This window comes from Neophocaena asiaeorientalis, unplaced genomic scaffold (genome assembly GCF_003031525.2).
Source record: "Neophocaena asiaeorientalis asiaeorientalis breed wild unplaced genomic scaffold, Neophocaena_asiaeorientalis_V1.1 scaffold396, whole genome shotgun sequence".
NCBI classification, from domain to species: domain Eukaryota; kingdom Metazoa; phylum Chordata; class Mammalia; order Artiodactyla; family Phocoenidae; genus Neophocaena; species Neophocaena asiaeorientalis.
In genome coordinates this window covers 3,050,508-3,062,602 of record NW_020172455.1, presented here as the reverse complement: position 1 = coordinate 3,062,602, position 12,095 = coordinate 3,050,508, and the positions used below count along the sequence as shown (strand labels likewise).

Sequence of the window (12,095 nt, the reverse complement as noted above, 5' to 3'; positions counted from 1 at the left end):
AGAGGAAGCTCTGTCTCAAATGAGCCCTCCAGTCCCTTGAAGTGCAAATTCACTGCAGCCGCCCCTCCAGCCTTTGGCCTTTTATGAGGAGTTGGTTCCTCCCACCTCTCCCATCATCTTCCCCCCAAGTGTTTCTAAGTCTGGTTGGCCCAGCAAGCTTTGGAGATCTGAGGTGATGAAAGCGTTTTAGAGCAATGGGATGAAATGCCTACCCACGCCGGCAGCAGGCGTTGAGCTGTGATTAATGGGACATGAGCGCCCTCGGTTCCAGGAGGCGGGCAGCTGATAGGAACGACGCCATTAAAAAGGCTTTAATTTGCAGGCAATACAGACTTTGGGTTAAATATTTTCATAGGGCTCCCCAGTTACATGTTTACTTTTTTTTTTCTTTACAATTTAACACATTAAGAACAGTAACAGAGTAACTGAGGACCACAGAGATGGCTGTTAGCGCTACATTAACTCCCTCCCCCATTTTTCCATTACTGTGAATTAATACGTCGTCTTCGATGCCCTCAGAAGGGTGTTGTTTGTCTGATCCAACCCCTGCTTGGTCGTGAAGCTTTTTAAGCCCAGTAAGAGATGGCTCTGACCCTGAATCAGTCGTCCTCCCCTGGCACATCCGTTCTTCACCCCATCTTTCACTGTAGATGAAAGTAAGATTTTCCGGTAAATGAAAGCTGGGGTGTTTGCCTGATGACAGGGCCAGGGGGCCATTTCTGCCGGGAAGTGGGAGTGGTGGCTTTGTCTTTGCAGAAAGGCTTGCATTTTGTGAGCCCTCTTTCCAGCCAGCTGGTCGTCAGTAAGGTTGGTTCATTGGCTTAATTAGTAACAGAGGGGTCACTGGGGTGCAGCGTTCCTCCATCCACCATGTTCCCTTGAGGCTGCCTGCTTCAGGCCAAGAGCCGCTGGGACAGGGTGCTGAAATGAGGTTCTTTAGAAATATTTCACCCGAGCCTTTGGAAAGCACACGCAGGCTGATTCAGGAGGTGATGGGGAGAGCCGGGGGGTGGCTTTATGTGACATTCACGGGCCCCACTTCACAGTGGGAAGGCCGTCTTGTGAAACTGTCTGGTGAGAAGTTTAATGGCGAGGAGACAGAGGAGGTGGTCGCCAGCTGGAAGCCCCGCCTGTCACAGACAATCTCGTGCCTCGCAGAAGCCTCAGTTCTTTGTCTCTAAGTCGGAGATGATGGAGGTGCCCTTGCTCCCAGTCCGGTCAAGCGTGACCCCCGCCTGCAGGGCCTGGAACCTGCCGTGTGCGCCCTAGAGGTGGCCGGTGGGAGTCGAGCCTCCAGTGGCTCTTAAAGTCCTTGTCATTCAGTTTGGATTCCGCGTGCCACCATCCTAGGCAGACTGCCTCCGCTCCACGTGGGAATGAAGGATTCCTCCTCGGAGCTTGGACCTTCCCCCTCCTTCGTGTCACTTATCATGCCCCATCCGTATGCCATAAGCAGCCTGCAGTGAGAGCCAGGACCTTCGTCCCCAGGCATTCAGAGGACCCAGTGGACTGGACTATAGTGCGCACGGCCTGTGCACGCAGCCTGGAGCCAGACCCAGAGGACGCGCCGAGGGCAAGGGTGGCCTGCACTCCTGGGCTGAGGTTTCTGGGGGCAGAGCAGCGGCTAGTGGGCACGTGCGCACCGCAAGCATTTGCACACTTACGCGGGTGCAGGATGTGACGAGCCACACAGGGCTGGTAGACAGCCAGTTTCCGGGTTCTCTCAGGGGATGCGGTACCGCCTTCCCTGACTCCATTGCCTTTCTTGCGGGGGTGGGGGGGGGCGGTCAGCCCTTGTGATGAGAGGCTTCTGCATCTCAATAGGGATACAGGATTCTTCGACCTGGGACCTCCAGGCCCAGGGGTCCTAGACCATCAGACCGCAGAGGGGCCCAAAGAACACTGTGGACCTTATACCGCTTGCCACCCCCCCCCACCCCGTTTTAAAATTCGTGGTAAAATATACATAACATAAAACTGACCATCTTAGCCATTTGTAAGTGTACGGTTCAGCTGTGTTAAGTACATTCGCACTGTTGTGCAACCAATACTCTCCAGAGCTCTCTTCCTCCAAATTCAGCTTGGGCTCTTAGGGAATTTCTACAAACATAAGCCCTGTCCCCAACTCTGGATTCTTCCCTGGTGCCCCAGGATGGCTTCGACATCCTTGGAGTTGTCTTGAACTTTCTGTAGCAAAATTAATGTTACCGACTTTTAAAACGGTAATGCTATAAGTCAGCCCTTTAATTCAGCTGACTGGGTGTGGTGAAGAAATCAAAGCAGAGGTGGGTACCCTACTTGAAAGCCGTGGGGTCTCCCTAAAGGACACTGGGAAATCAGTGATGGATTCCTGCAACATCATCCTCAAACATGTGGTCTCCCATCAGCCCTGATTTTGACAGCCCCAGATTTGACTAACTCAACCTTCAAGACAGTGGCAGGAAATCATGTTTTTCCACCCACGATTTCTTGACAGTTTTCCCCCAAAGTAAAACTTATCTTTTTTGCTTCCTGGACCCATCCCTCAATTTCTCCCAGCCTGGCTTTTCCTCTCTGTACAGCTGGGAATGCCAGGCCGGCCCTGCCCATCTCGCAGGGTTCACGGTTGACCGTAGAGCTCTGTGGTCAAGCTCAAATGGACTCCTGGTCACATCCCAGCTCCAGCAGCTATGGGACCCTGGGAAAGTTACTTGACACCCCCGGGCCCCAGTTTCACCATTTGTGAAACGGTCTGCACAGTGCCTGGCACAGCTTGGGGAATTGTGGCTGCAGTGGGGGGCTTTGATGCTAAAATGGACCAGTGTGAGTGACTCGCCTGCATCCTACATGCTCTGGCCTTGATGAGCTCTCAAAGGCAGGACCCAGGCCTCATATGTCTGTCCCAGAGTCCTACCTTCTCCCCTCTCCCCATCCCGTGAGCCCCCAGAACTCTCAGGAAGGACCCCTTGCATCGCATCCCCCAAAGGGGAGCACACCCAGGCTCTGCTGGAAGGTCAGCTTTGCCAGAAACCACCCTGCCTCAGAGTTAGCAGGTGTCTGTATGTGTGTGTACACAACCAGTACCAGCACTGCAGCGGGAAGGCCCACTCAACCAACACAGATGTCTGCTGTGCGCCGGGCCCAGGGCGCCGCTGGGATTCTGCAGCCCCACGCGCCCGCCTGCGGGGACACGCGAGAAGGGCTGGGAAAGCTGAAGCCTCCCGGGCGGACCTCGGAGCCCTCGGCTGTCACCTTCCAGTGGTTGTGTTGACCGTAGTTGTCATGCTCCCTGGTATGGTCCCTTCCTTCCCATAAACATTCGTTACATTGGGTGGAGGAGGTGTTAGGAGTCGGCATTTCCATGGGATCAGAAACAACACAAATCACAGACACATCCTGAGGCCAGTTGATGCCATTGTTCTGAGTGGTGGTTTGGTCTTCACTGAGGTGAACGCATTCTAAAAGGACCGACCGTGCGAATTCCCTGGTGGTCCAGTGGCATGTGGGATCTTGCGGGACCGGGGCACGAACCCGTGTCCCCTGCATCGGCAGGCGGACCCTCAACCACTGTGCCACCAGGGAAGCCCCAGATCGGCCACATTTTAAGTGCTCAGTAGCCACTGTGGTTACTATATTGGACAAATACAGCTTATAGATGGAAAAACTGAGGCACCAGCGAGGTGGAGGGGGCGTGGCAGGGGCGGGGTCAGAAAGCTGGGAGGCGGGGTCTCCAGCTCAAGTCCTGGGGAGCCTGCCCGACTGCGCCCTCTAGCGTCCACCCAACCGCACTGCAGCCGGAGCCACCCCTGCACCGGGTCCTGGCAGTTGTCGCAGACCTCTTGGGACAGGACTGGCCCCTCCTCAGAGCAGCTGCACTAGAAGCCCAGGCAGCAGGCGGCTTGTTTCCCACCTGCATACTGGGAGGAAAGAAGGACACAAACGCAGTGAGCCTCCTTTCCCTCTAGGACCCGGGCTCAGCCACAGGAGGAGCGTTTGTCCATGAGTAATTCCCTGGTGGTCCAGTGGTTAGGACTCAGCACTTTCACTACCCGGGCCTGGGCTCGGTCCGTGCTCAGGGAAGTAAAATCCTGCAAGCCATGCGGCGCAGCAAAAAAAAAAAAAAGAAGATGTAGAAGGACCAACCCTGAGCTCTCAGAGCCCAGAGCTTCACAGAAGGTGGGTTGTTTCCACGATGAAAAGTGCAGGAATGCTAATCGGGAAAAGGCTGTACCATTAACTATTGAAGGCGGCCGGGAAGGCCATGTTCATGACCAGGGTGCCCTTCCCTGGACCAGCCTCCCCTGGCTGCCCCCGGCAAGATGTGGGAGGGGGCCAGACGACCTGGTCCGAGGGCTGGCTTTGCCTCCAGAGCCTCCGGGTCTGTTTCCTCCCTGGTGAAGTGGGACTAATACAGGCAAGGTGTCTGATAAAAACAAAAGTGTCCCACAGTCCGTGGACCTTCTGATTGTCCCTGATGCTGGCAGATCAGGAGTTAAAGCTTTGGGAACCTCACGGTGCCTGGCACGGGGCGCTGCCTCACGGGCGCTGATGCCACACGGTACCAGGTCCGTTCTCGGGGCAGCTGTCTTAGGGCCCCAGAGCTGAGGCATCAAAGCACCACAGACTGGACAGTTTCAAAAACAGAAATTTATTCTCTCTCGCTTCTGGAGACAGCAAGCCCAAGATCAAGGTGTCGGCTGGTTTGGCTCCTTCCGAGGCCTCTCCTTGGCCTGAAGACGGCCACCTTCTCCCCGTGTCCGCACATGGTCTTCCCTCTGTGTGTCTGTGTCCCGAGCTTCTCTTTCAAGGGTACCAGTCAGATTGGATTAGGCCTCACCCATGTGACCTCATTTATCTTAATTACCTCTTTAAGGGCCCTGTCGCCAAATACAGCCACATTCTGAGGTCCCAGGGCTAGGACTTCAGCATGTGAATTTGGTGGGGGGACAGTTCAGTCCACGACAGCAGCTGGCCCGCTCTGCCCACCCCTACGGACACGTGGGCACACGCTGCTGGAAAAAGGGCCTCAGGTCTCAGCTGAAGGAGTGAGGAGCGAGGAGGGGCAGATGTGGTGAAACCCTCCACGTTGCAGCCCCTTCTGCTCGTGGATGCTGCCTCTGAAGCATGAGATGGGAAGTTGAAGGAGAGACACCTACGACAAACCACTCCTCTCCACACCCTCCAAACACTGGCTAGGAGACTTTCACAATTAAGAGGAGTGTGGAAAATACAAAGCCTTGAGAGGAGCTGAACTGAGTAAAGGACTGAAGATTAGCCTTTTTTAGTGCAGGAAATGCGGAGGTGGAAGTGTGCGGTCTTCGGGGTGTCTTCAGTCAAGTCTGGGGGCCCTGGGGCGGGGGAGTGGGGCTGCTGGGGGCCATTGGAAACTGACAACCAAGTTACGTAGAGATTTGCTGGTTTCCACTTATTAGGATCAACCTATAGGTAAAGCAGAAAGTAGAGATTGTAAACCTTGACGATGTACAAATAGTGGTTCCCACGCATGACAGGAGCTGATGTGATAGGAAGGTGGAGAGGTTAGGGAAGAAGGGAATCAGTAGCTTGATCGTACAGAGAGAGAGAGGTCCGGGTCAAGTTGCTCAAGCAAGAAATAGAGGATTCTTGTGTGTTTATTTTTTTGAATTAAAAAAATACACAGAGTTCAACATTTGAAATTATAGAAAGATTTACACTAAAAAGTCTACGTTTGTATAAAAAATAAAATAAAAAATATATATAATAATAAAAACTGAAAGCAATGGTAGAGGGATATTTATTCAAAGAAAATATGTTTGTTGTAAAAGAATAAATGATCCAAAGAACATTAAAAAAAAATCAACTATACTTCAATGAAAACTAAACTAAACTAAAAAAAAAAAGTCTCCGTTTGACCCTTGTCTATCAGCCGTCTCTCTTTCTGTAGCCAGTGTTATCATTTCCCAAGAAGTCATTCCAAACATACAAGCACGCACATATATTTTTTTTTTTCTTCCACAAACGGTAGCAAACTCTATGTGCTGTTCTACACCTTCTCTTTTCACTTAAAAACAGATCTTGATGATTATTTCACATCAGTTAGTAATACAGACACCTGGGTTGTTTATTATTACAGACAACGTGCAGGAGTTGGCCGTGTACACAGGCTATTTGCATGGGTGGGAGCATCTTTAGATTTGTTCCTAGAAGTGGGGTTGCTGCGTCGAAGGGAACGTGTTTGTAATTTTGAAAGATATTCCTAAATCCCCCTACCTGGGGGTTAGAAAAGGAACTTTTCTATAATTTAAATGTATATCAATTTAAATTTCATATAATTTCAAGTCATAAAGATAACAAGTAAAAACAATGACATATATGTATGAAACTAATAAAACCTGGGAGGAGACAAAGAAGTAAAAGGAGGTGCCAGGGAAAATATGTGAACTACACTGATTATATTTAGTAATGGGGATTCGGTACTTAACATTTAGCATTCATAAATGTTAAGAAGCAGTTCAAGGTGGTTACCTCTGGGACGAGGGTGGAAAACCTTTTGTTTTTATTTTCTATTCTATATGCTTCAAAAATGAGTAAGCCATGTACTGTGTTACTGTGAAAAATCAGAAAATAAAGTGAGGTGGCGAGGTGAAAGCTGCATTAATGTCTAGTAAGAACCTTTACTACGAACCTTAGAGACATTCATGTACTCTTGGTGCTAATTCTAGATCCCCCTGCCCCCCACTCCCAACCAGAGGGCTTCTCAGAGGCAAAAACAAACAAGAGGGACTCCTTAAAAGCTTCTGGACGCCTGTTCTAAGGATAAAATCAGAACATCGTGCCCGAACAAGAAAAGAACTGCTCAGAACACAGGGTGTGGGGTGCAGTCAGCGTGACAGTTTTGCCTGAAGCTGATGAGGGTGGTGAGAGTAAGGGTTTCATCCTCCAATCTTGTACAGCCCCTGCTGGGCACTTGATTTCAAGTTTTTTCCACCTTTCCACATTCTGGAAGTCAGGATGTGCCTTGCAGCGCGAGGTGGCCTGTCCTGACTCCACCGGCGCCTCCTGGCCTTCCTGGTGGTACACAGACCGAGGGCCCGCCTCCCCGCAGGGGTCCTAGGAAGGCTGGGGCACTGCATCGCGGGGAGGGCCGGAGGCGGGCCTCTCCAGCCCTTGGTGCGGGACACGCGGGGGACGTTTCTCCGCGCCGCTCGGTGGCTGTAGGCTGTGGGGCGCCCTCCCCCGCCCTGATGGCGCCAGCCCGGGTCCCTGTCTTGCAGGTGTCGCCGTCGGCCGCCATGGGCAAGCAGAACAGCAAGCTGCGGCCCGAGGTGCTGCAGGACCTGCGGGAGAACACGGAGTTCACGGACCACGAGCTGCAGGAGTGGTACAAGGGCTTCCTCAAGGACTGCCCCACCGGCCACCTGACCGTGGACGAGTTCAAGAAGATCTACGCCAACTTCTTCCCCTACGGCGACGCTTCCAAGTTCGCAGAGCACGTCTTCCGCACCTTCGACACCAACGGCGACGGCACCATCGACTTCCGGGAGTTCATCATCGCGCTGAGCGTGACCTCGCGGGGCAAGCTGGAGCAGAAGCTCAAGTGGGCCTTCAGCATGTACGACCTGGACGGCAACGGCTACATCAGCCGCAGCGAGATGCTGGAGATCGTGCAGGTGCGCCCCGGAGAGGGAGGGGCTGGCGGAGCGCGCCCGCGGGGTGGGGGGTGGGGTGGGGGCGGGCCCCCCCGAGGCCCCACCCACTCCGGACAGCGCTCCTGTCCTCCCCGCGCCTTCAGCCCTTCGCAGCTAGCTGGCTGCCAGGCCCCCTCCCTCGTGCACTTTTGAAAGTGACGAGTTGTTACCAGACTGGCGGGGTCCTGCCGATAGTGGTGAGAAGAGCCATAGTTTACTGATCACTGGCCACCCGTCAGGCCTGGCCTAAGCCCTTTGATGAGTTGTGGCCTTCCCGACCCTGGCGGGGCTGGGGTGGGGTGGGCGGAGCCGGGGATGGAGGTGTCATTCCCTGCGTTTCACAGAATCTGAGGCTGGGTGGGGGACTGTGATTTCCAGAGAGTTAACAGAGCTGAGCTCTAGTAATTCAGAGAGAATTACAGTAATTGAGAGGACCCTTGACACTTGCAGAAGCCACCTGCCAAGACCTGTTCGAGTCCCCGTGTCTGAGAATAAAAGAACAAACAGTTTGTCATGTCCCCAGGAAGGTGCAGCTGTAAAGCAAAACGGAAACATTAGTGGCCACAGAATAAGCTCTGGTACAGAAAGCACTGCAGAGACCTCTTTGCCTCGACTACAGTCAGCAGCTCTGGCAGGGGAAGCTGTGTTCCAGAAAGAAACCGTGTTTTGTTCACTTCCCCAGCTTCCTAGGTGTGTGGTAGAGAGGCACAGAGCTGCCGCTGCCTGGGTGCTTCCCTGCACTCCCACTCCTGGAGCCTGGGAGGTTCAGTTCTAGAATTCCTCAGAGGAGATGTCCTCTACATGGAAGGAACTTCCGGGCTAAGCCACAAACAGAGGGTATCAAACTCATGAACGCCTAGACCAGCAGCCAGTGGCCTGAGGAGTGACCAACCTATTTCCCAAACAGGTGGTTTTTGCACAGTGAGAATAAATCAGCACAGGTTCAGGGCACTCTGCTTTGGCTGTCGCTCCTGGCTCTTAGTGACAAGCGGCGGTAGAAGGAAGAAATCTCAGGAATCACCTGTCCCGGCCCACAAGCTGGCCTGTGCGCTTCCCTGGCCCTGGCCAGGCAGACTGGCCCGGCCAAGACTTAGAGACACAGCAGGACAGCGAGGGGCCCCATGCCTTCCCCAAACGGGGTCTGGCTGCTAGGCCCCCAGACCAAGTTCCCAAACTCTGAGACCCTTCCCGTGGCTCCCGCAGGTGGCTTGGCCTGCTGAGCGGCACGCCCGGCTGCTACTCCGTCGTCAAAACGGACTGGGTTCTACGTGCTTCAGAGCCCACCAGAGGCCGGGGAGGGTCTTTGCCTCCTCTGCACTTGAACAAGGGCCTGCCTCTCTTAGGAGGGGGTCCTGTCTCAAGAGGCCCTGAAAGACACACTGGCCGTGCTGTGAGGCCTGGCCACCTCCACCCTCCTCGGCAAATGGAGACGGGCCAAGGAAGAGAGAGTATAACAGATACCAGAAGCCTCACTTGGGATCATTCCTTTCTGGTTTTGTTTTGTAAACCTACTTTTTTTTTTTTTTGAGGTACGCGGGCCTCTCACTGTTGCGGCCTCTCCCGCTGCGGAGCACAGGCTCCGGACGCACAGGCTCAGCGGCCATGGCTCACGGGCCCAGCCGCTCTGCGGCATGTGGGATCTTCCCGGACCGGGGCACGAACCCGTGTCCCCTGCGTCGGCAGGCGGACTCTCAACCACTGTGCCACCAGGGAAGCCCGTAAACCTGCTTTTTAACATGCTACAACTCTCAGACTTCTGCTGTCCTTAGTGTGTTGTTTCAGGAAATGAGACTCTCAGTCAAGCCATCTCCGCACAGAAACCCACAGTGGCACAGCCCCTCCCCCTCGCGAGTTATTCTGATGAGTTGCTGGTCACTGGGCTCATCACGCCCCCTGGACACACACACACACACACACACACACACACACACACAACACAACACAATACTGGGCCGGGCCACTTGGACAGAGACACACAGAAACGGCTGGCAATGGTGCTGAGCCCTTGGATGGCAGTGTCCTGGGGTTCTCGGTCCTGCTGGAGAGACCCATCTGTCCTGGCGCTGGCCTTTCTGGGGCTAGTTATGTGGCTTTCCCTGTGGGCTGTCTTTTTTGCTTCTGACTCAGGTACAGCCATCCCATAGTCAAATGTTTGTGGCTACGTGTGCTGAGTGATGGGCTGTGCATGTATGCGCCTGTGTCACCACCACCCTCTGTGAGTTAGAGAGCATTCCCAGTGCCCCAGAGGGCCTGGGAACTGTCCCGCCTCCTGCCCCCGCAGACACCCCAGGCTCATAGCTGTCAGAGTGGGTTGTTTGGCCTGTTCTTGAACGTCACGTAAGTGAGTCGGGCTTCCTTCTGCTCACATGCTGTCTGTGACATGCATCCACAGTATTGGGAGTAGCAGGGAACTTTCCAGCTGGGGAAGGGTCCTGAGGCTGTGAGCGTCCTGACCTCTTGTCCTGCTGTGGGCTGGGCAGAAGCTCATGCCTGTGCCCCATCCACCCAGGGACACCCTGGAACCTCTGAGCACATGTGTCCGTGTCCCCCTTTGTAGGCTATATACAAAATGGTGTCCTCCGTGATGAAGATGCCCGAGGATGAGTCCACGCCGGAGAAACGGACGGACAAGATCTTCAGACAGATGGACACCAACAATGACGGTAGGATCCCTGTGTGTCTGTGCCCCACTGCTGGGACCAGAGATGTGTTTGGGACCCTTTCCTCCTTCTCTGTAGCTTCTCAGGCCTCACCTGGCCCACCCTTGGCCCTGCCCGGCCAGTGCAGCTGCGCTGAGGGGAGAGCCAGAGTTCGGAGTCGGGGCACTGGGTCAGCATCCTGCCGCATGGGCCATAGTCTCCTTGCTTCTAGAACGGGGAGACTGTAGGCCCGTGGGCGTGTCCTGGGGAGAAGAGGCAGCTGTGTCCTTGGCACCCGGGCCCTGGAGGGGTTGGGATCAAGCCTTCCAGGTGGTGGGGGTCCCTTTGCCCCCCGTCATCCCTCCCCCAAACCTCAGTGGCCCCAGGGACTCTGTCGGGATGTGCTGGCCTGCAGCAGCTCTGCCAGCATCTCTGGGCCCACACCGCAGCAGAAGTGGCGTGTCCAGGAGGGGCGATGGCGACCATACAGTGAGGACGTGCCCTGTGTTTCCTTTTCTGCATTGGCCGTGAGCTTCTGCAGGGTCCCTGCCGGGGAAGGTAGCTATGAAACTGGATGGATCCGCACCTCTTGCCAGTGTTAAGTGCAGTCCCAGAGTCAGGTCTGATTTGCTTTTGGAGGATAAAGAAATGCAGCATTTAGAAAAGAAAAAGAGAAAATACCCCCGGGCTGTGCTGGAGATTAAAAGTAAGCTAATGTACAGAAAAGTGCTCCTAAACCCTAAAGTGTGGTTTGCAGATGACGCCAAGGACTGAGCCAGCAGGGGGAGGGGGGCAACATGGCTGCAGGCACATCTCCGCAAGGAAACAGTTTTCAAAACATGATCCATCAAACGTAAAACAAGACAGCCTCGTGCCTGGCATTGCCTTTGGGCCAATTTAAAACATGTCTTCTGCCTTCCAGAGTAGCAGCACAGGCTTTGGGTTCGACAGACCTGCTCCAACCAATCTTGGCTTTTCTGAGGCTCGGATTACGCCTCTGTGAAATGGGGATAATAATTCAGTCTCTTGTGGTTTTGAGGATTCAGTGAGATAGAGCCAGTAGAGCTCTTAGCACAGTGCCTGGCTCTCCCTCCACCCACCTCTGCCCCGACCCCTCAGGGCCCGCTCTGGGCACCTTCCCAGGGTGTTTGTGAACTTGGGCCTGTGCCCACCGGGACAGAGCTTCTCCTGTGAACACCGGGATCCGTGCATCCCTGGAGCTCGGAGAGGGGTGGTAGAGGCGATGTTGGAAGAGAGAAGAGTGAAGCTGGGGTGGTCCAGAGCTAGGCCCTCGTCCTCCGGGGACTGCCCCACACCTTCCCTGCCCCCCTAGGAAAGCACAGGTGTCACTGAAGCCCTCTCCTGTGACCTGAGCCTGGCCAAGCACCAGGAACACCCTGATGGCTGCAGGACAGACTGTGCTCAGGGACCCCCAGCGCCTTGCCAGCCTCGCTTTCTGCCCGGAGAAGAGGCTGGTGCTTTCAGAAGCTCCTCGCCCTGGGCGGTCAGAGCAAAGTCCCCACTGACCATATGAATAGTAACAAAGCCCAGTAACCCCCGTCCATCATCAGAGGGCCCCAGAGGTCTTGTCTTCTGCCGAGGGGGTGGCTGCCCCCTCCCTTCCCAATCCGTCCCTTAGCCTGGGGTTGTTTAGTCTCCCTTGGGGCCAGCCTGTCTGCCCCCGCTGCTGGGGACCCACAGGAGGACGTGTCCCTCTCGGCAGTGGGCAAGCAGGAGGTCCCTGCCTGGCTTCCCGGCGGCAGCTCACTAACTGAGTGCATCCTGCAGGCCAGGCGTGGGCTGACCCCTC

The 12,095-nt window shown here is 54.7% G+C and overlaps 1 protein-coding gene across 1 annotated transcript in view; it reads left to right on the top strand.

Annotated features, from left to right (window-relative positions):
• HPCAL1 (hippocalcin like 1) overlaps window positions 1–12,095 on the top strand; it is a 112,852-nt gene that overhangs the window by 99,277 nt on the left and 1,480 nt on the right. Inside the window, exons 3-4 of the mRNA XM_024737713.1 lie at window positions 7,233–7,628; window positions 10,204–10,309. Of these exons, the coding sequence (XP_024593481.1) occupies window positions 7,251–7,628; window positions 10,204–10,309 (484 nt within the window). The 5' untranslated portion in view covers window positions 7,233–7,250. The remainder of the gene's footprint in view (window positions 1–7,232; window positions 7,629–10,203; window positions 10,310–12,095) is intronic.